At 39.2% G+C, this 24,400-nt stretch overlaps 1 protein-coding gene across 3 annotated transcripts in view; it reads left to right on the top strand.

Moving 5' to 3' along the window:
• Window positions 1–20,239, top strand: part of slc11a2.S (solute carrier family 11 member 2 S homeolog) — a 41,856-nt gene extending 21,617 nt beyond the window's left edge. For all 3 annotated transcript variants that reach the window (XM_041584445.1, XM_041584444.1, XM_041584443.1), the window contains 8 exons: window positions 713–871; window positions 1,304–1,390; window positions 2,960–3,079; window positions 3,523–3,672; window positions 5,750–5,823; window positions 6,905–7,058; window positions 10,156–10,209; window positions 19,349–20,239. In XM_041584445.1, the coding sequence (XP_041440379.1) occupies window positions 713–871; window positions 1,304–1,390; window positions 2,960–3,079; window positions 3,523–3,672; window positions 5,750–5,823; window positions 6,905–7,058; window positions 10,156–10,209; window positions 19,349–19,429 (879 nt within the window). In that variant the 3' untranslated portion in view covers window positions 19,430–20,239. The remainder of the gene's footprint in view (window positions 1–712; window positions 872–1,303; window positions 1,391–2,959; window positions 3,080–3,522; window positions 3,673–5,749; window positions 5,824–6,904; window positions 7,059–10,155; window positions 10,210–19,348) is intronic.
• The last annotated feature ends 4,161 nt before the right edge of the window (window positions 20,240–24,400 follow it).

Below are 24,400 nucleotides of genomic sequence, written 5' to 3'. Positions count from 1 at the left end.
CCTCAGACACCTCCATTGTTCGAGCCATGATACACATCCACAAATGTGTTGTATGGTTGATCAGGCTTTACTGGATCCCCCGTTCTTTAAATTAAACACGTTCTATTACTCACACCTGACTGTCATCCGAGTGACTCTGATTTCACCTTCAAATGATTTAATAATCCTAAGGATTCGATTATACTTTTGCCACACACAGATATGTTATTGGATAATTTTTTTTCAATAAATACATTACCAAATATAATAAATTAGTTTTATTTGTTTAAGTAGGGTTTCTTCATGCACTATTAGGACTTGTTTGAAATTCAGATGATGTTTTAGGTCACATTCATATAACATTTTAACAAACTTTCAAGCACCACTGTTTCTATTTGTCTTTAAAAAGTCAATGACTTGACAGGGAACTTCTAGTTATTTTAAGCACACTAGCCAGTGGTGTGAACTCTTGCTGCAATACAATTTTCCACATCTTATGAGTTGTCAAGACTTTTAGCTGAGCCAGTTGTAGCTACAGAAAGCATATCCATCAATACAGGGGAATATACGCAAGTGTATGGTTGTATATTTGGGTCAGGAAGTTTTGACAGTCTGGATACAGTGGAATAGGAACTCGCCCTGTTCTTGAACTGTGAACAGGGCCGTGGATTAAGTGTATTTTGCTTGTCATGTGTAAGGTCTCTTTCTAACTAATGTTACTTATTTTGTTCAGTCCAGGGACATAAATCGTTCAAACAAGAAAGAAATCCGAGAGGCCAATAAATACTATTTCATTGAATCAAGCATTGCTTTATTTATTTCCTTCCTCATCAACGTTTTTGTGGTTGCTGTGTTTGCTGAAGCCTTTTATGGAAAGACGAACCAAGAAGTGGTAAGTCCTGACCTCTACTCAATGATTTTATCCAGCGTGGACTGAATGCAAATGTATAATTACAATGTTTTACTTGCAGTGTTAGCTGAGTTTTCAGCCCAGGCTTTGGGCAAATAGCTTTCTCTGACACAATGGAATATTTATTCATTTCAAAACATAAACGGTTTTTGAATACTTGTAGCTTTAAATGCACAACCTACACAATCAGGTAAATATGGATGCTTCCCTGGACTATCATTTCAGCGGTTAGTCATTCAGAAATACTATTTTTGTGAGTGGTTTCCATCATTGCTGCAACTCTGCGTTTCGGGCTGAGGTTAGTTAGCATTATGCAGATGTTAGTAATAAAGTGTGCTAAAGATGCAGTATTTATTTGCGGTGCTCTTTTGCACCTATCTTGTCACTTACCATGTTCTTTCTTTCTATTTACAGTTTTATGAGTGCCTTAATACGAGTAGCCCTCAAAGTGACTTATTTCCAAATAACACAGACCCTCTGAAAGTTGACATTTTCAAAGGAGTAAGTATTTTCAAAGGTAACTCATTTGAAGCTGTCTAGCAGGTAATTCTTATTTCGCTCCTAGCTAATCCAGTTAAAGGAAAAAATAAATTAACTGAGAAGGGAGGGGGAATTCAGTCTGGTATGGGTGTAGCACCAGTCCCATTATTCTGTATGTATCAGTACAGTAAATTTCTATGTTCTCATTTTCTAAAAAGCATCCAACTCTATTTTGCAGTACCTGTACAACATCTAGGGGCTGATTCACTAAGCTCGAGTGAAGGATTCGAATGAAAAATACTTCGAATTTCGAAGTATTTTTTGGGTACTTCGACCATCGAATTGGTTAAATTCGTTCGAATTCGAACGAAATCGAACGAATCGAACGAAAAATCGTTCGACTATTCGACCATTCGATAGTCGAAGTACTTCCCCTTTAAAAAAAACTTCGACCCCCTACTTCGGCAGCTAAAAGCTACCGAAGTCAATGTTAGCCTATGGGGAAGGTCCCCATAGGCTTGCCTGTGATTTTTTGATCGAAGGATTTTCCTTCGATCGTTGGATTAAAATCCTTCGAATCGTTCGATTCGAAGGATTTAATCGTTCGATCGAACGGAAAATCCTTCGATCGATCGATCGCAGGATTAGCGCTAAATCCTTCGACTTCGATATTCGAAGTCGAAGGATTTCAATCCGAGGGTCGAATTTCGAAGTATTTTTAACTTCGAAATTCGACCCTTAGTGAATCGGCCCCCTAGTATCTGTAAATTTTCCTGCAGCTTAAGCGTTACAGCCCATTCACACATTCACAATGTTTCTGCAGATAATTTATTCTCTGCACAGGAACTATTCATCCCAGCAAAGAAAACAAATGTCTGAATCCTTCTCACACACTAAGCAATATTATTTAGGTTGATTTTAGTAAACTTCCCTTAAGAAGAATACATTCTGCTCAAAGCAGTCAAACACATGTTGACAAATTTCCACAGGTATATGTGTCCAATCATTAATAATGTTCCTAAAAGTTTTGATAAATGGGCAAAATATAAAACTTTATTTAGAAAAGTTTAGTTGCCTAAGTTCGATTTGAATTTAGATTAATCTGGTGCATTAAGCTGCTACAGTGGTGAACATCCACAGATACAGGTATACCCACTAGTGTGACACTTGTGAAACCGCATTCTTCAGATTATGGGGGTTTTGTATCAAAGGTCACAGTTGTCTTTGATTCGTATACTAATGATTTTATATATTTGTAAGATGTACTGTATTTTTCTTTTAGGTTTTTACCAAACAGCGAAAATTAAAATTATATATATATATATATATATATATATATATATATATATATATATATATATATATATATATATATATATATATATAGAGAGAGACTGTCTCTAAAAATTTGTGTTGGCAAACTTCGGGGATTGAAAATGTGTACCACCGAGTGTGCAGACTCCTGTTGCAAGTACTACTTTGCAGTTTATTCAGCGTAGGATATTGGCACCCAAGAACAAGTATAATGTAGGGGATTGGTTAACGTTTGTTCATACTCATGTATTGTTTCTTTTTTTTTTTGTCTTGCAGGGTGTGGTTTTGGGATGTTTTTTCGGTGCTCCAGCTCTCTATATCTGGGCAGTGGGCATTCTAGCAGCAGGACAGAGTTCCACAATGACTGGCACATACTCTGGGCAGTTTGTAATGGAGGTATGTCTCTCACTTTCTCTTTGCACTGGGAATATTATTGGCTACGAGTTCTGATTATGCATTAGTTGAGCATTGTATAATCTATATCCAGGTAATTTAGGTGGATAAAAACTGGTAAATTTGCAATATCAGCCTTCACTAGTTGATTAGTCTAATAGTACTGGTTGATGAACGTCTAAATAAAAGTTATAATGGTCTTCATGTTGCTCTTAAAACAACATTCTCCTTTAATAGGGACTCAAAAGTAGGTGACTGATTAGCACAGAGACCAGCAGAGTTTTAGCTTGCTGTTGGGGGATCATTTCCTATTTATTTTCAGCACTTCATGGTCTCATTTATCACAAATTTTGTAAACACAAATATATGTCACACATATAAAAATATGTATAAATGTTGTCACACAGTTGTATAGATTACTACATATTAGCATTCTTTCATTTTAGGGTTTTTTGAACTTGAAGTGGTCTCGCTTTGCACGAGTTTTCTTGACCCGATCTATTGCTATTACCCCCACACTCCTAGTGGCCATTTTTCAAGATGTTGAGCATCTTACAGGAATGAATGATTTTCTAAATGTGCTCCAAAGTTTGCAGGTGAGAGATCTTCAGTTATCGTGTGACAAAGTTGCCAGTATTTGCCATATTTCTTTCCTTTACTGGCATATAAAGAATTATCCAGAAATCAGGTATAAAAAAAAAAGCACAATTGTTTTTTTAAAAAAAAATGAAAATAAAAATGGTACTCTTAGAGGCACATTTATGAAGGGTCGAATTTTGAATTCAAGTGAATTTTCTTAAACTCACATGAATTAGATTTTACTCAAAATCGGAATAGTCGACTATTTTATTAATAAAATCAAATATGTAAAACTCGGACTAATTTTACCGACTCAAAAGCTCGAATCTAATTGACCAAACTCGATTCTACTCTTTTCTCTGTAAAAACTTGAATGTCAGGAAGGCTACAAACAACTCCAAATTTGTCCCTGCACCACTCCCATTGACTTATAAAGTAATTCGGCAGGTTTTAGGTGGCGAATTGTTGAAGGGCCAGCGTATGCTAAATCTCAAAAATCTAATTCGAATTGAGTTTGGATATTTCCCTAGTCGAATTTGACAGTTTTGACCATAGAAAAAAATTTGAATTTTCAATTCTACCCTTAATAAATTTGCCCCTCACTCTCACCGCTGTCAAATTGCTGCTGTTGTCAATGCAAAAAGTAGCATCATCATAGCAGTATTGTGAGGGAAGCAAAAAAATTGGGCTACTCTTATAGGACCAGAAACATCAAATTTTTTTTAAAATTTATTAGTATACAAAGAAAAAAAAACAGACAAATTAAACTTTGAAACTGTTAAGTCTTTATTAAGAAATAACTTACTGAAACTTCGCTTGTGCTCCTCTTCAGAAAAGGCGATCCGGTGATCCATCTTGCGCCGCTCGATTTCTCCTCCCTGCCTTCCTTATAGGAGATAGCCAGGGTGGAGTAATCGAGCACCGCACGATGGATTGTTGCCCTGACACCTTTTCTGAAGAGGATCGTAAGAGTTTCAGTAAACTTAGCGATTTCAAAATTTAATTTGTCTGTGTTTTTTCCGTTGTATGCTAATGAATTAAAAAAAATAAAATGTTGCTGTTACTGGTCCTTTAAGCCAGTAGCTGCAGACAGGAACTCTGTACTGGGACGCTTTTCACAGGGCCCAAGGTCCTAAAATGGGGCTTGTCCCTGGTATATGGGGTCTGTGCTCACCAAAATCTTGCTCTAATTAGCCTTCATGCTGGGCTTCCAGAGATATGGACAGAATGCCTAAAGACATCACACTGTAAAATCACTGTAAAATACAAAGTAATTACTAACGGAAAAACACCCCCTTTCACATGAGTTCATTCAGTTGGCCTTATGTAAAAAAAAAAAAAAAAAAGTTTATAAACACTATCTAAACTTCCAGGAAAAAAAGATATATATAAACGAACAATTATATACATTGTATATATATATATATATATATCTATATATACTGTATATAAATGTATATTTTTTTATTTTTTTACACAGACATACCTGATTCCACAGATTATAAGGAAACTATGATAGTTTTCTCCTAACTTGTCGGAACCATTTACCACCCCCTTTAAGGCTCACAGGGTTGTTCAACCTCTCCTTCCACTTGAAGTGATAGATTGTGGGACTTGAAGTCTCTTTTCTTTCAAAAGAACCTTTGCACCACCTGCCAAGCTTAGATGATAGCCACCTTGAAGAATTTTCATGTAAATCTGAGAAATTCCTTATTCCTACTGTGTTATTAATTTGGTTCCCGATATTTTTTAGTGGGAGTGGCAGTCCCCAGCATCTAACAGCACAGCTATTATCTGGAACCAGGAGCCATATAGTGCTCACAATTCAGATATTTGTGAACCCAACTTCTATATTATATATGTTATTGAACTAATAATAAGATAGTAATATAGTAGTAGAATCAGTTAAGGAATAATAATAATAAAGTGGGAACTAGTTTTGCACAAAATGCCTTGGGTGCAATTTGGCATAGGACTTCAGTAAAGATGAGCTTTATGTGGAACGCATGCTGCTGAAATAGTTGGAAGAGCATCGTTTATTTGGCTATGTTATTTGGTTTTGTTTGCTTATGTAGATTTTATTTGAAATTTCAGCTTCCATTTGCTTTGATCCCAGTCCTGACATTTACCAGTCTTCCATCTGTGATGAGTGAGTTTGCAAACGGGTTGTAAGTATAAACCACTTTAGGTTGTCTAGAAAGCAGCGATGGTATTACAGGTTGCTTTAGAAAAGCTAAGCCATATATAGACACATGGAGAGCCAGTGGGTATAGATTTACCAGCATGTCAACTGGAATCCCATTCAATCGGGAGCTTATCATTAAATCGTGTTCACTCATCCTACAAAAAGGATCTTGTATGGGAAATACAGAGAACTTTAAGGCACATGCACATACGATTAGTGAAGCACTGTAACCATTATTCTATGTGCACTGTATTTAAATATGCTTTAAATTGATCTAGGCATACAAGACAATTGTGCTGCCCCCTGCACCCCTTACATAGTAAGTTAGGTTGAAAAAAGACACACGTCCATCAAGTTCAATCTTTTAACTTTTTTAATCTGCCTAACTGCCAGTTGATCCAGAGGAAGGCAAAAAACCCTCTCCAATTTGCCTCAGAGAGGTAAATATATTCCTTCCTGACTCCAAAATGGCAATCGGACTAGTCCCTGGATCACCCCTTGATCATGATATCATAGTTTCCCAGTGATTTCTATTGTCAAGACTGAAGTCACTCTGTTTTCCATAACTGGTAGGGGGGTTAGTACTGATATCACAATGACAAAGGGTGCAGAGTACCTTAACTTGCATTGTCAAAAAAGACATATTACTGGTTAAACTAGGGATGCACCGAATCCACTATTTGGGATTCGGCAGAATCCCCGAATCCTTGGTAAAAGATTCGGCCAAATACCGAACCGAATCCTAATTTGCATATGCAAATTAGGGGCAGGAAAGGAAAAAGTGGGAAAAATTATTGTTTTGTGACGAAAAGTAACGTGATTTCCTACCTGCCCCTAATTTACATATGCAAATTCGGGTTCGGCCAGGCACAAGGATTCGGCCGAATCCTGTTGAAAAAGGCCTAATCCTGAATTCGGTGCATCCCTAGGTTAAACGAATGAGATAATACACCTCTGTATTTAAAAATATTCTGTTGTTACAGGACTTTATGCATACCTAGCACAAGAAAAGCTCTTGATGGATAGATGTCATGTCCAATCCTTTTGTTTTCTTTTGACTGTAGAGGCTGGAAGATTGCTGGTGGCATCCTGATCCTCATTGTGTGCAGCATAAACATATACTTTGTGGTTGTTTATGTCTCTGCACTAGGACACATAGCGTATTATGTGGGAGCAGCGGTGTTGTCCGTTGCATACTTATGCTTTGTAGCATATTTGGTAAGTAATGTTTGACCTTGCTTCTTACAGCATCTATGTACAGTCTATGCCACATAGTTAGGGCAATGAACTCTGTTCCCAATATTGGTTATACTGGGCAACTCTGTTCCTTTACTATCTTCTACGGATTATAGACAAGTCAAATCTTTTTGCATTCCACTATTTCTTTGTCAGGACTAATTTTTGTAATGCCACCTATTTGCCCCTTCCTGTGCTAAACGAATGCCTATAGAGCCCCTTGCTGTATGAACAAATTAGTGTTATGTGTTCAGGAGACCTCCTTTGAAACTGCCTGTTCCCTGTGTCCAGTGTTCCCTCGAATTCCTTCTCGGCTAAGTGCGGGAAAAAATATTTTGTACACCCATTTTAAACTTGTGTGTGCAGTTTTTAAAAACTGTGTGCTCAGGTCAGAATTAATTCAAAATGTAGTTTTTTTTCAGACAGAATTATTTGTGTGCAGAACAATTTATTGTGTGTGCTCACCTCAGAGTTTTTGTGTGCACGCACCTTAGAGGGAGCATTGATCGTGTCTTCACTGGCTTAAACTGCCACAGAACAGAGCTCACTGAGATAAAGCCTCATACCCTAAGCCTAGTCTAGTGTTTTTGCACTCATTATTTATCACTTTTTTGTCTCAAGAATGCTGTACCAGCAATTCAGTTCAATAAAAAACTTCTAGGGGCCCATTTACTTAGCTCGAGTGAAGGAATAGAGGAAAAAATCTTCGAATTTCTAATGGGTTATTTTTTTGGCTACTTCGACCATCGATTGGGCTACTTCGACCTTTGACTTCGAATCGAACGAAGGTCCCCATAGGCTTTCTAAGCATTTTTTGGTCGAACAAAAATCGAACGATTAGAAGGATTTAATCGTGCGATGAACGATTTTTCATTCGATCGAACGAATAGCGCTAAATCCTTCGATATTCGAAGTCGAAGGATTTAACTTCCACTCAAATATCGAGGGTTAATTAACCCTCGATACTCGACCCTAAGTAAATCTGCCCCCTAGTGTTCACCACAAATTTCACCATAAATTATCTTTAGGCTCGTTGTTCAATCTAAGTGAACGAAAGGGCATTTTTCACAAATCTCACTCTGAGGGGCATAGTTGTCAAAGGTCGAGTTATAGAGGTTTTTTTTACCTTGAATGAACTCAAATGACCTTGAAACTCGAATAGTATATTATTTAAGAACATAATTGAACTAATATTACAGACCCTAAAACTCAAATTAAATTGAATCAAATTCGATGTTAATAGCCTTTTTGAAATTCGAGTTTTTTCTCAGGAAAACTCAGGTCCTTTGCCATTGCCTTATACATAAACTCAGCAGGTTTTTAGTTGGCGACCTATCAAATTCAAGTTTTCCCAGGGTCTAGGTATGATAAATCTAGAATTCGAGTTTGGATTATTCCTAACCCGAATTTGTGAGTTTTGACCAAAAATCGAACTCGAAAATTAAAATTTGATTTTTAAAATATGCCCCCAACTGTCCCTCATTTTGGGCCCCAGATGCAGTTATGGGCTCTTCTAGGAAGGCCAGACTTGCATTTTAGGAATTACAGTGGATTAAAGATCTGAATGCAAATAGCTACTGAATCATGAAGCATAAATACATTATAGTACTGTATATGATAAAACTTAGAAAGGAACCAAATTATGCTAGTATTATGCAGCTTTTGGAAGGGCTTTTATGATCACTTTGTAAGTATAATCAGAGAATGCAAAAAGAAGAAGATGGTGCCCGTGAGCTCCACTGCGCTCACTCTGCATTTGCGTTCGCTATTTCTAGAGGGGACAGAATTTAGGGGTAAGGCGAGGCAGGGGGGGTGCCAGCGGAGGTGGGCGAGTGGGGACTTATCACCATGGGGGGTTTAATTCTCCTTTAAGCATTCTGGATAATAGATCCCATACCTGCGGTAGCATAATGTGATATGTAAACACTTGTATATGCTCCGTTTGTAAGTAGCCTAAGGGTGATGTTTCCATAATTGACTCCATGCCATGTGATTGTTGCAGCTTTAATTACTGGTGCAAATAATTATACCCAATACTTTCAAATGATGGGGAAGGAGTACACTGATGAACAGGGCCACTGATGCTGGCGAGTGCATGTACCGGAGCACTGGGGATTACACTTACAGGAGTAGCCTAAAATCTTGCCACACAGGCCTGTTTGTGAAGGGAATTGTTCAGTATAAAAATAAAAACTGTGTAAATAGATAGGCTGTGCAAAATTCAAAATGTTTCTAATATAGTTAGTTAACCAAAAATGTAATGTATAAAGGCTGGAGTGACTGGATGTAGAACAGAACAGAACACTACTTCCTGCTTTGCAGCTCTATTGGGTTCACTGGTTACCAGGCAGTAACCAATCAGAGACTTGAGGGGGGCCACATGGGTGATAACTGTTGCTTTTGAATCTGAGCTGAATGCTAAGAATCAATTTCAAACTCACTGAACAATTATGTACCATGTGGCCTCCCTTCAAGTCGCTGACTAACTCAGAGTTAGAGAGCTGCAAAGCTGGAAGAAGCGTTCTGGCAATTATGTTAGACATCCAGTCACTCCAGCCTTTATACATTGCATTTTTGCATAACTTACTATATTAGGAACATTTTTTATTTTGCACAGCCTATCTATTTACCCAGTTTTTATTTTTATACTGAACTGTTCCTTTAAAGAGCTTGATATACAATCATAGCTGGTATATTGCACCAGTACAGTTACCCATAGCAACCAATCAGGTATTTTCTGCCTTTTTTAACTTATTAGAGTACAGACAAAATCCAGAAGCACACCAAAATTATTGCTCAGTGAAACGGCTGATTTATTTAGCCCATAAGCAGTCACAAAAAGGCAACGTTTCGGGCCACTCAGGGCCCTTTATCGTTTTTTAACTTATTGACTGTTCAAAGCTGATTAGTTGCTGTTGGCGACTGCACTTGTGTAACTTTGTACCTTTGATAGTAAATGAGTGAATCTTTACTCCTCTAAAAATGAGCAATAATATGTTATTGAACTACTGTCCTAATATATACAATTTAAATGTGTTATTTCTATAATGTGTTTGTGTTTTTTCTCTCTGTCTGACAGACATGGCTGTGTTTGGTTGCACTGGGCCTCTCATTCCTGCAATGTGGCCGGACGGTAAGGCTCCATCAGATTATGCTTGCCGAAGATCAGCCAGATGTCTCTATTAATAACTAAGTGTTATCTGTATGAGCAGGGCAATAGCCATCAGAGCCAGTGTGCTGCTATGGTTTACTGTGTGAACATATAAACGTATGTGCAGTTAGCACAGATGATTCCTATCTTGTTGTATAAATTATTAGATGTAACTCTTTGTATTGTGTTAATCTACTGATAATGATAATACATTCTGGCTGCTGGTGAAGTGCCCGGGGTACAGTGTTATCCACAATTTCATTGTCTGTGTGTCTTGGGATAAGAGCGTTCAGTTTCTCTGATCTCCAGGTGCCTTAGTCACATCCACAGGATACAACTGGTACAATGTGTGGTGAGTCTCTTGTGTATCATAACCTTGATGATTAAACTGATATTTTTTTAGATCTTTGTTAAAGGGGAACTCCGGCTTCCAAACCAAAATTTGATAAAGCGGCCTACATAACACAGAAACCCCTAATATACCCATCACAGTTACCTGTGTCTTCCAAAAGTATGAACAAATGCCATTTTCTATGCTGAAATCCAGCTGTTTAATAGTTCTTCTCTTTCTGCATCATTTGAAATCCTGGCAGGGAAGGAGGGACTAAACACTGATGTTACAAATTGTAACAAATTCTTCACAGCTTACAGAAAGCATGCAGGGACTACATAAACCACAATGCATTGCACTGTGATGTTCCGTTCCTTATTGAAATCACGTGTGCAGGGAATTGTGGGGGTTTGGAGGATGCAGGCTAAGGACAGATGGCTGTTGATACAAAGTAAAAGTAGTCAGCCAGCTCAGCAAAGTAGTCAGACAGATCAGCAGGAGAGCAGGGGGCTAGGCTTTGGGAACTGTTCCAAACCATTAAAAATCCTGAAAAGTCTGCATATTTTTTAATTGATGTATATTGCAAAGTTGCTTGAAATTATGTTTACTTTTCAAAAAGCTTAAAGAGATACGGACACCAGAAATTAAATTGCCTTTGAAAGCTACTTATAACTTTTCCATAAAGTATTTGCACAATGCTTTTACATTACCTGTCTGATACCCCAATGTCCTTGTATGAGGGGGCTGCCATATTTGTGCAGCAGGAGTCCGTTAGCATTAGAAACTCTAACTGACAGACTGAGATGGGACAGTCAGGTTTAGGAACTTCAAGTAACAATTACTTACAAAAACAAACCTCTCAGCAAGGAACGATCAACATGACCTATAGGTAACTTTCATATTTTAAAAAGTCATTTTTTAGTGTCTGTATCACTTTGTTATGTTTGTGTGGAGTCCCCCTTTAAGAAATGACTGATATGATATGATATGGCTATCCAACATTTAGGTGCACATTTAAAGACCATAATGTGGGCCGAAACATTGCATACACATTGCGGTCCTCAATAGGACCTTTCTTGAGAATGTGTGTGTACTAAGGAAGACAAAGACTGCCAGCAGCTTGTTACTAAGGTACATTACCTGGGAAACCTCTGATGTGACTGGGCTACTTTATCAGCGCACAGTAACGAGGCAACCTCATGGCTAGTATAGGTGTATAGCTGCTGGAGAGTATAATGGTCATGTTATTAGTTATAGTACACACCATGGAACATGCAGTGTAGTGGGCATCACACAAATAACATTGCAGGAAGGAAAACCATGTCATATTGTGGTTTGTACACTGGGTCTTTGTTTCCAGTAATCACTATACACCTTAGCTGACCCTAACATTGTTTTCTAAAACTATGCACTTTTATACATGAATGATATTATAAATAGGCTATTAAATTGTATATACTGTAGCATTGCATGTGCTGCAATTACAATATTCTTGATTGTTCTGCTGTGCTGTGTGTGTACAGTCTGTCGTCCCTAACAATGTGCTTCATTTAGGCAGAAAAAAAACTGTGAATCGTACTGAGCTGGCAGCTAAGATATTGCTCAGCAACACATTGTTACATTTAGGAAAGCAGTGACTACTATGTGTGTATTGCCCTTCTGCAGCAATGGGACACCTAGTCACCCCCATACTCCTAACTGAGCACTCAGAGATGGATCAATTATATTTGTTCTCATTCTTTTATTTCCTGTTGTGGTTATAGAAAGTTGGTCATAGTTTCTACTTAATATGTATTTCTATACAGTGTACCGGCAACAAAGGCCCAGCAGTGACCCCTCTCATATAAAGCAAAGAGCAGATGGGTCTAGGATCTTAAAGAAATTTAGAGATTTATTCCCATCACACAGCTGCTGGTCACATGTACGTAGCTTTTAGAATCAAATTGGAAGTAGAGCCAGTAAACATTAATTGTATGCATGCCGGAGACCTCTAGTGACCAAACAGAGGTATAACCAAAAACTCAATAATTTCTCCAGGGCATGCTAATAAGTAAAAGAATATACTTTATTTACATCAATAGTTAAAATACATGAAAGATATCCTCTCTAACGCCTAACGCGTTTCATGCTTACCCAGCACTTAGTCATAGGCAGAATCCTATGTACGTAGCTTTGCCTAGTTAGGCCGGAGTTTCTTTTAAAGCAAACCTGTCACCTACACATAAAAAGCTGCACAATGAAAATCCTTTGCAAATGAAACATGGAACATAAATTATAAACATATGTACCTGTTACAAAGGTGTTTAAATATTTGAGCTGTCAATCAAATGTTATTTTCCACACCTCTATACCTGAGGCATAGAGGCGGGGCAGTCAATTACTTTCACTTTCCGTTCAGCACTTCCTTGATGTCACTGCTCTCCTTATATTCCCTCTTCACACTCTATAATTGTGTAGGGCACTGTGCATGGATATTAGGCCCCCCATTCTGGTGCATACACAAGATTTTGGGGGTGATACACAATTTGTCTTAATAACAGTGTCCACAACATGGCTCCTGCCTGTGTGCTGTGATTGTGTAATTCCAAGACTGAAGGAAACAAAATGTAAATAATAAATATAGTGTAAGTAAAGTTTATTTTGCTCAACTAACATGATAGAAAATAATTTGGAATTTCTTAGGGGTGATAGGTCCCCTTTAAAGGGAAGATGATTTGCTGCACAATACTGTTCCTGTATCCCTGGCTTTCCCCCTGGCCATGCAAGTTGACATCTGGAACTGGTTAGTGAGTTAGCTATTAGTATTTTATACAATGTCCTGTAGGGATGCACCAAATCCACTATTTTGGATTCGACCGAACCCCCGAATCCTTTGTGAAAGATTCGGCCAAATACCAAACCGAATCCGAACCCTAATTTGTATATGCAAATCAGTAAAGGGGGTGGGAAATAGAGAGGCAGTGCGGGCAGCAAGTGGCTAAACATTTTTTTTAAGCTTGTTTTGTGAAGAAAACTCACAAAACAAAAAGATTCTCCCTGAATCTGAGCGTGTGACTCTGCCCTTAGATGGTCAAAATGTAGATGATGTACAACAGGGTTATCTGCATGAAGAATTGGAACTGAATATGTTCAAGTTGAATAGGCTTGAGAGAGCAGCCTCTATTCATTCTCACCAACCCCTAGTTTAACCCGGTCAGCTCCTATCATATACACAAGCTGTAACCAGTCATTCCAATGGGCTCATTCTCAGTGTGGATTAGCTACACAGGATAGAGCAGGAAAGTAAAGGAGGAGTTGTTAGGCACCCGCAGGTTTGAAATAGCTTATAATACAACCACAGAGTACTGAGGTATGCAAAGTCGTGGCCTACATGGGTACAAGCCCACTCCCCCCCCCCAACCTCTAGCAAACCAGTTCAGGTGAACAACCAAGTTAGGTTATATGATGTAATTTATTCAAATTTAACTTTTAATAAATATTATTAAAAAAAAACACATGGAACTCTGGACAATGCCCACAGAGCACACCAGACAAAAGTAATATAGACTCACTGCTAATTAATAGTGTCAGCAGTGCAGGACTTGAGCCTTAAAAAACATATAAATTAAAAAAATAGCATAAGGTGGAAGATAGGGTGATCAGTAACCGCTACATATTGTGAATAATGTGGAGAAAACACAGCCCGAAGTATTGCTGTACCCTTTAATCACTCCCCAGTGTGGATTAGGGAACAGAATTCAAAGCCCTGCAAATACTTGTCCTATAACTTAACCCAATCCATCTTTTAATAAAAGTATTCATGTTGATTTAAATTCAGTGGTCTCAGTGTGTCTTCTTTCAATAAAGATGAAGTCCCTTTGTGTGATTGCAGAAGCTAGCACCCACGAATAACACCACGAAACGGTCACATTATCAAACACACTGATATGTCACATGAATTCTAATTTGAATATAAGCCCTCACAACAAACAATGACTGCTCAGCCTTCTGCCTTCCCAACAGCCTCTCACAATGGGCTCCTATTAAATAAATATATAGATCTAAATGTAGGTACAATTCCCAGTAATTTTCTAGCACTGATCCCCAGTGTTAATGCTCACGTGCATTTTAAGCAAATAAAAAAGCAGATTTCGACATTTGTATTTCGGTTGTGTTTTCTCCACCTCAGTCCACACTGGGTAATAAATGAAAGCTTAAGAGCTCTTACACACGGGTGTTTTTTGAGTAGATGCGCTCAATTATTGTCAAGGGTGCTGTACTCACACAGACACATGTAAGCGACAAACGCCGGTGAAATGAAACATGCTGCGTCGCACCTGCGTTTGTTGCTTACATGCGTCTGTGTGAGTACAGCCCCCTTGACAATAATTGAGTGTGTTTACTCCTGCGGCTGAACGGAAAAAATCAGAACACGGGAGCGCAGGTAAAAACGAGGGGTAAGTAAAAAGTTTGGGGCATTTGCCCAGGGATGCAGCTAGGCTGGGGGAGGGAGGGGGTCTATGTAGGGTAGGGGTTTTTTTTATTAAGGGTTTGTTTCTCCTTAAAATAGCAGCAGATTAAGGAATAGTGATAGGGTTGTTACGACACAATACACAGGCAAGGTGCTGTGTTTGCAGAAGCTGAATTGGCAGCCAAGAAAAGTCATATGCACAATTTTCATTTTGGGGTCCCTACAGGTCACATACTTAAATCTACACATACTGGACATTAAACTGTGCATTAGAAGGAAATACCAAAATGGCTTTGCTTTAAAGAGGGTAAAACCAGAAAGTATTAGTGCGTGAGGCTTATTATAACAATGGGTGTGGCTTATGGTTGTGGGAGGGGCTACGCACGCCACACAGAGCATCCCTCCACTTGTTTCATTACAATTCAAGCACTGCACCCACATAGTTGTACACCCACATCAATTAGCATTAGTTGGGGGGGGCTTTAAATACCTTATGAAGTGGGATGGCCTGTGATTCTTTTCTACACTTTATGGCCATAGGGTTGCCACCTTTTGTGAAAAAAAAATACCGGCCTTCCTATACTTTTCCCTATGAATGACATTGGCATCAAGCACTATTTTTACTTGTCAAGCCGGTAAAATACTGGCCAGATGGCAACCCTATATGGCCAGCAGGGTATAAGGTTAGAGACAACAGAATTTGAGGCTCAGGAGTAGCAGTTTATTGAGTTGCAGATATTGTCATATACATCATGTTTGGCTGCTCTTGTGCGGAATCATGTGGCATGTGAAATGGGTTAAATTTGCCCCCAGTCATTGCCCCCTGGAATCAGCAGTGAGTGGAAGGGCTGTCTTTATTCTTCTTTGGCAGTAAATGTAGAAAGTGCACTGCTCTCTGTGGCTAACAGTCCTGAACATTATTAGGCGGTAAATGCTGGGCAGGACCTGTAGCACAGAAAAATAAAGTACTCGTGAACATGAAAACTGAAGCCTTTTCTTCAAATGCATTGCATCATATAATCCAGTGTATTTGTAATCAAAGCCCTCCCAGCTGGAAAGTAAAACAGAGAATTTGGTACATTCCCAGTACGGATGCACCGAATCCAGGATTCCTTTTGGGATTCGGTCTTTTTCAGCAGGATTTGGCCGAATCCTTCTGCCCGGCCGAACCAAATCCTAAATTGCATATACAAATTAGGGACTGGGAGGGAAATCTTTTTGTCACAAAACAAGGAAGTAAAAAATGTTTTCCCCTTGCCACCCTAATTTGCTTATGTGGATTCATTATTCGTCTGAATCTTTCGCAAAGGATTCGGGGGGTTTGTCCGAATCCAAAATAGTGGATTCGGTGCATCCCTAATTCCCAGTATATGAGAGTGACACAGAGAATTTGGTATGTTCCCAATATGTGACAAAATGGCAATAAAGGAAATAGACTATACAAAAGAAAAACTGAATGCTGTTAGATTAAAATAGAATTGGAAATTAGGGGATTAAAGATAAATAACTAGAACTTCCACTGCCACTTCTGTGGAAATAACGCTGAACTCGCATTATATATGAAGTGCGGGGTGGATACAGAAAAGGCTACACTTCACTATAGATACTATTTAGGTTTTTGGATAGGAACAACAAACAATGTGAATAGTTACAATGACCAAAATAATCTTATCTATTAAGAGCAGGGAGTGCATTTGTGGGTCAGGGGATTATCAGTAAGAAATGCCGAGCAGCAAAACACTGGGAATCATTCCGCTACTGCTCATATAAATGGAACTTTACTGTGTCCCTTACACTTGGAGGGTATTGTATTTATTTATGAATATAGCAGCACAAGTGTATGCAGTGCATTACAAGGTGTATAATATTATAAATTAGAACAACCAGTGGCCCTTGTTGTTCCCAGTAACCTCAATGCAGGTGATTATTTTTGATTTCCTGGCTTGGAGGCAAGTTAATTTGCATAAAAACCAGGTGTACTGACAAACAGAGTCTCCTTTAGGGTGTGATTCCACATAGGGGCTACCAATTGCCAACCATTTGGCATCCCCGGGGACTTTTTTCATGCTCTGTCTCTCCAACCTATTTTACATTTTAATGTGGCGCATGGGTAGAAATGGTTGGGGCAGCCTGAATTAGAATAAATACATACTAGGAGTGAGGTCCCTGCCTCAAAGAGCTTACAATTTATGAGGTAGAACCAGCAGCGCAAACATCAAGTCCCGTTGTACCTGGTGCAAAAAGAAGTTTTCTAAAAGCCAGTTGTTCTATAAAACGCACATAACTGACACAATTCTGCACTATGTTTTACAATCACATCAAAACAAAACAGTGCAACCTTAATAGGTCAATTATACATTCTATAGGAATGAGAATATACACTGTAAACCTTGATACCTTCACTATATGTAATAAAGGGAAACAGGGCAAATGTTATCTGTTGAATAGACACTGCCATGGGGGTTGGTGCCCTGAGAGATAATATTCATGGAAATGAAGTGCAAGGAAAGAGTCTTTAGCAGTGGTGTAACTAGATATTACTGGGCCCCATAGCAAATTATTTTTCAGGCACCCAAAATGTCTAGAGGTTGATCTGCTTTACCAGTATTTATTGAAATTATATATGAATTAGAGTCTTATGGGGCCCCTATATCTCCTGGGCCCCATGAGGCTGCAGGGTCTGCTTACTCTATAGTTACACCTCTAGTTTTTAGCATCATAATTTGCAAATGGGGGTCAGTCACCAACATAAATGTATTCCAAGGCATCAAGGCCATTTAAGTTGGTGAATGGCCCCTGTTTGCAAATTATGATACTAAAGAACCTTTCCTTGCACTTTCATTTGTATAAGCTACAGTACATCAGAGATTCACTTTTGCCCTTCTACAAACCCATAGCTGTCTTTGTGTTTGCAGAACAGCATGTTTGGGTGGGAAGAGGGGGGATGGCAGATATAGTAGAGATGCGTTCCTCTGAGGAAATTTATTTTTATAAATCTTTTCCATTCTTCCTCTGCTTGTAACGGAAATGGACTTTGTAAGTAAATGTCTTTTTAGTTGCAGGGAACGTCGCATGCTGCATGTTGTTCATGGGAGGGATCATTTATTTGCAACTGAAGGTGGTCATACACTGCCAGAACCTTTAGCAAGGTCACCAAATGTGCAGATCTGAGCCCAATTTGATTATCCACATACAGTGCTGAATTGGACTGGGGCCAGTGTTCAGATCATACATTTGGGCCTAAAGAGGCCTGTCTGATGGGATTTTCAGTCCTTCACTTAAATAACATCTGGCTGTTTTTTGTCAGGCCTCGTACACATGCCAATAAGCTGCTAACTTGGTCTGGAGGGAGAGAATCAGCAGCCTTTATCAGCCTGTTTATGACAAGATTTTGCTGAATCTGAATTGGTGACTCGCCAACTCATTAGCTGAAGTGACAGAGAGAGTATGAGGAGCCCCACACTGTACTGGGCCCCTCATACGCTCTCAAGAATGAGCAGAACAGCATGTAGTGAAGAGGAGCTGCGGCTCTATACTCCGGCATATGGTGCATGGACAGGTGATTTTTTTAAACCTGCCAGATCCCCCAAACCACCCACATAATTTGATGGGATCTGCAGGCCTCTGTACATGCACAGAGGCATTTTGTATAAATATATATATACAGTATGTGTGTGTATGCGGCCACCTTTCATTACTCATAGTAGTTAAAGGAGAAGGAAAGGCTAAAATTAAATAAGCTTTATCAGAAAGGTCTATATAAATACACTAGTAAACCCTCAAAGTAATGCTCCTCTGTCAAAAGAAACACAGCATTTCTTTCCTTCTATTGTGTATACATGGGCTTCTGTATCAGACTTCCTTCTTTCAGCTTAAAACTCCAGGGCTAGGGCTTGAGCATGCTCAGTTTGCTCCTCTCTCCCCCTCCCTCCCCCCTGCTGTAATCTGAGCCCAGAGCTATGTGTGAGTAGGAGAGACTCAGGCAGGAAGTGATGTCACACCAATATAATATGGCAACTGCTATCCTAAACAAACATAGAGAGCTTCTAGAGCTGTTTACTGAGGTATGGTAAAGCATTCTACAGAATAAATATAGTGTTATAGCTTGTACTATTGTGGCTGATCTATTGGCAATAAACTGCTTCGGTAGCTTTCCTTCTCCTTTAAGCTTATGTCTGATGTAACAGCAAGATAACATAATACAGAATAGGGTTTGATATCTGTGTTGCCAGTTAGTGCCATTGCTCCGTGCAAAGTATGTCAGTGCTTTCTAAATAGGCTGCAAGTGGCACTTTACTATCAATATTCCTATTCATGTACCTCCTCTCTCTCTTTTTCAGTATAACCTTGGACTGACTGGCTGTCCTGAGCTGTTCCTCCTTCACAACATGGAGAATGAAAACTCAGCTTCCCCTCGGTGATGTTGTGATCACATGGCACCCTCATAGTCTGGCGAGCAACATTCCAGCTTTGTTTGTTACAAAATAACGTGGAGGTGCTGTGCCTAGCTGGATCAAACGGCACAGACCTGGTAATTTGTCAGTTGCAGATTTCTGATTGGGTAAAACAATAATGTCATATACAACAATAATGGACAAGTGTGTCCAGTGCTACTGTAGGGCTCTTGCACATGGGCTTTTAAATAGGCATTCCCGTGGCTTTCTTTATGTGATCTCCATTAACACGCATGCTTCTGGGAAGTCAAACACATAAAAAGCAAATATTAATATGCTTGTGTATAAGAGCCCTTAGGAATGAATTGCACAACCTCTGATAATGGTGAACACAAAGGCCAGTTGGAAGGTACAGTCATTGGTACTTATCTAGGGATGCACTGATCCCACAACTTAAAGTTTTGGATGCCAAACTGAATCTGAACTCAAATTTGCATATGAAAATGATCAAAAGCCAAAGATGAAAAATGTGTCATACAGTCGTGATATTTAGGGTTTGGATTCAGTTTGACCAGGACTAAAGATATGGCCTTCTCCTGACGTCCAGTGCCTCCCTACAGAAATCTTTGTATAGGGACATAGGGGTTGCTTTCTGTTGTTTCAGCCTTGATACAGCCTGCTGATGGAGCAAACCTTGGTTTTCACACACCAAATATGCCACTGCATTCATCTCAATGGAAAAGGTACAGGTATGGGACCTGTTATCTGGAAACCCATTATCCAGAATGCTCCAAATCACAGAAAGGCTGTCTCCCATAGGGGCAAATTCACTAAGCAGCGAAAATGCGCTAGGAACGCCTTCGCCAGACGAAGTTTCACCAGGGCGCCACTAATTCACTAAAATCCGAAGTTGCGATGCCTAATTTGCATACGGCGCCAAGTTAACGTTGAATGGATGTATATGGAGCAGCAAATACATTACACTACACAAGCCTGGGAAAGCTTCATTAAATAAAATAGAGTTGTTATTTTGCCCTATACATGTGCCCACTGTATAGTTTAGGTGCCATATGTTAGGAAATGTAGGGGGGAAGAAGGGTGCCCCCAAAAAAAAATTACAATCTTTTTCAGCCTATCACCCTTAAAAAAGTAAAAAACGCCAGCGTTTTTTGGGACTTAGAAAAAATGTCAACTGTTTTTGAAGCAATCCCTATCTACTCCATTGCACTTCGCCTGGTCTGAGGTGGCGAAGGCAAGTCTGGCGCTAGAGGTAACGTTCAGTAAAATGCGCAAGTTAGTGAATTAGCGTAGTTACGTCGTCCTTCACCATACACAACTACGCCTGGCATAAAGGGGCGAAGTAGCGCTAAAGTAGGTCGACTTCGCTAGAGGATTTTCGCTAGCGTTCACTTCGCCCTTTAGTAAATCTGCCCCATAGACTCCATTTTATCCAAATAATCCAAATTTTGAAATATGATTTCCTTTTTCTCTGTAATAATAAAACAGTATCTTGTACTTGATCCAAACTAAGATATAATTAATCCTTATTGGAAGCAGAACCAGCCTATAGGGTTTATTTAATGTTTACATGATTTTCTAGTAGAAAAAAAGGCTTGCAGCATTTGGGGTGCCAAATGTTAGGCACCCCCAAGTGATTGTATTGACTTAACTGAAACACCGGGCCGGTGCTCCTATCAGCAGAAAACTGCACCTGCCCGGGGTTATTCCAGCGAGCACCATGGAGCGATCTTCTTCCGGCTTCTTCTGCTGATAGGAGCACTGGCCCGGGCTTTCAGGTAAGTAAATACAATGCATACCTCCCAACATTTTGGAAGTAAAAAGAGGGACAAACATTTTTTTTCGCACGTAGCACAGCGAATTTTTTTGACCAAGCCCCTAATTACCATGTTAATTTTACAAAATTTGGTAGGTTATGAAAGTTTGAAAATAATTCTCCTTATCTAAACTGTTTTTTTGTGTCTCAAAATTGTTACAAACTATCTTATTTGCACCTGTTAGCTGTTCTGTGCTCTTAAGTTAGAAACTTTGTTTCTTTTTCTGGTTGTTCAGTGCAGAGAAAATAGGGACTTTCCAGTACAAATGAGGGACTGCAGGTTGAGTGGTCAAAAGAGGGACTGTCCCTCCGAAAAAGGGACAGTTGGGAGGTATGACAATGACTTGGGGTTGCCTAACATTTGGCACACCCGAGTGCCGCAAGCCTTTCCTTCTCTTTTAAGGTACGAAGATCCAAATTACGGAAAGATCCGTTATCCAGAAAACCCCTGGTCCCGAGCATTCTGGGTAACAGGTCCCATACCTGTAGTGTTTAGTATTTACAGTAAGTGGATGGAAATGGTGAGTGATGTGGAACCAATGTCTCCATACAGTTTGCCCCATCTGTAGGTTTATCAAGGTGTGTACATGTACATTATGTTTGTATATAATTACAGACTGACATACGTTAGCACTTAAGTTGTGGCTGTGCTCTGATTGGATCATTTTGGGCTGACTGGTCATATTGTGAAGGGAAATCATGGGTGTGGGAGCAGAGATACATACTGATCATACTGCTGGAAGAGAGTGCAGTATAAGGAGGTGCCATTGCCTATACAGAGGCCTGTAAGAGGCAGAATAATACAAGATTATGGGTGGAAGTCTTATCTGATTAGTGCAGCCCACTGACAGAATGCACTTACACTAAAACATCTACTGTACACACTGAGGGCTGCGGGGATAGATAGTAACTAATCTGGACCATGGTCATTATTATCCTGTATTTATTTATTGTATCCTGGGGATCAGGAATCAGTAATAATGATATTTTATATCAATAGTTTCTTTACAAATAAAGGCGTTTGATAAGTGCAGTTCAGAAGCCATATTAGCGTTTTAAACCCTATCCACAAAACTCTGCAGATCACTTAAAGTGGCCACACAGGTTCAGATTTGATCACTGAGTTTTACCAATGGCCTGAGCAGGGAGCAGATTTCACACTCACTCCTAGAATTCTGTATGATCTTACTTGCTGATCTTTCTACTTGTCGTGTCCATGGCTCTATTGAATGTGTGTATGGTGGATGGAATCAACAGTTTTTTCCTTGGGATGGTGCGTGACCTGGGGAAAAAAACACAGCTCTGTGCCGCCTCTTCGCTTATCTTTCTGTGACATTGTTAGTGCGGACTTAGGGGCAGATTCACAGAGCGAAGCGGCCGTCGCTAGCGTCAATTCACCAGAAATCTCACCCAAAGGGACATCGCCAATTCATTAACAGGCGTAGAGGAATTAAAGCTTTATGTGTGAACAAATATTTTTTAACTTATTTGAGGGGCATGCTTCAAGGGTGGGCTCGTGTCTAGGGCATTAGAGGATCTCTTTTGTCTTTATTATGACTCATCGGACATTTGTTTTAAAAAGTGGCCACTTCAAACATTTGCAACATTACTATTTCAGAAGTCCATACGACTTTCAAGTACCCACCCCATTCAATTTAACCTAAGCGCAAATAGTGCTAGCGAATTTTCACTAGGCAGAAATGAACGCTAGCGAAAATTTTCTATGAAATGCTTGCGCTACTGAAGTAATGCTAGCGAAAATTTGCCAGCATTTGGCTGCTGAGACCCAACTTTGCATTTTAGTAACGAATTTGCGCCTGGGTGGAGTGTGGCAAGCAGTCGCTGGCAAAAATTCGTGAATTTGCCCCTTAGACTTGTGCATTCTTTACTGTACATGCATGAGTCTGAAAACTGACACCTAGGAAAGGTAAGTAAGGTGATGAAATATGGTGGTTGCGCTGTGTCTTTCCCCCCAAGTTGGTGCATATTTTTCCTAACTTATCAGTTATATCCACTGGGGATAACCAAACATATTGCCACTCCCTGTGAATGGGGCTTTTCTTGCCCTTTAAAAAGTAAAGTAATAATTAATAATAGTATATCCCTGAATATTCTTCTGAGTTATACTCTGTTATGTAGTAGTATAACTGTAACACATATGCAAGCACAAATGTCAATCATATTATGAAAGAAATGTCTTTTCTAACTATTTATTTATGCAATACTTGGAGCCAAAGATGTTACACTGACTGGTCCTCGCTGAAAACTGGCCGGCTGAAATACAGGGGCTGATTCTTGGCCGCATTCGTTGTTATTGTGACACCCCAATCTTTCTCCTGTTGCCCAAGACCTGAGCTTTCAATCAGGTACCCTCACTGTAATGCTGGGGTGACTTGTACTAAACAGGCAGAACAGATATTGGGGTCCTTTGATGCCAGGAATGGGCAGAGAGCAGGAACTGCTTTATTATTTATTTCAAAATTGCACCTTAAATGAGTATAATAGAGATGAAAGATGTAAAGCACATTGTGTGTGTAACTGTTGAACCTAAAGCATAACTGCACTATTAGAGCAATCCATGGGCCAAGGAATTACATCGATACAATATGGTCAAAAGACATTTACATCCGTTATGCTTGTTTGGTTACAAAAATAAATGTGACTTTTTGCCAGTATTGTTAAAATATCATATAGTTTTCCTAATTCCCACACACTGGCTTTATCATTAGGAAATGCTAAATAAGTCCATTCCATGGTTTCCTTTGGGAAGAAATCTTGCAAGTTTGCAGCCAGGAACCAATTTACTTTCTTTTTCCCACAATGCAAGTCTATTGGGCGACTTTATGGACTGGTTAAGTCTTTTCTGTGTTATTATGAAATGTCTGTATACAGAGTATAATAGAAATCACTGGTGGCCCATGGGAGCAGCACTTTTAACCAGGAAACTCCACAAAATTCCAGAAAGGGTCTGAAAAAAATTAAAATAAATAAAATGCTGTTCATTGAGGAAGGGGGGGGGGATGTACAGTATTTTGTCTGCATAATAGTAATTAGGTGAAATATTACAAGTATTGTTCATTTAACATTTTGTAAGTGAAAAAAAAAAAAGAATTTTCCTATTGTTTTGTTTCATCAACAAAAAAATCATGAGTATTTTGCCTTAA

Source organism: Xenopus laevis, chromosome 2S (genome assembly GCF_017654675.1).
Source record: "Xenopus laevis strain J_2021 chromosome 2S, Xenopus_laevis_v10.1, whole genome shotgun sequence".
Classification (NCBI taxonomy): Eukaryota; Metazoa; Chordata; class Amphibia; order Anura; family Pipidae; genus Xenopus; species Xenopus laevis.
Note: the sequence above shows the minus strand (reverse complement) of the source record. Positions and strands in the feature narration are given on the sequence as shown.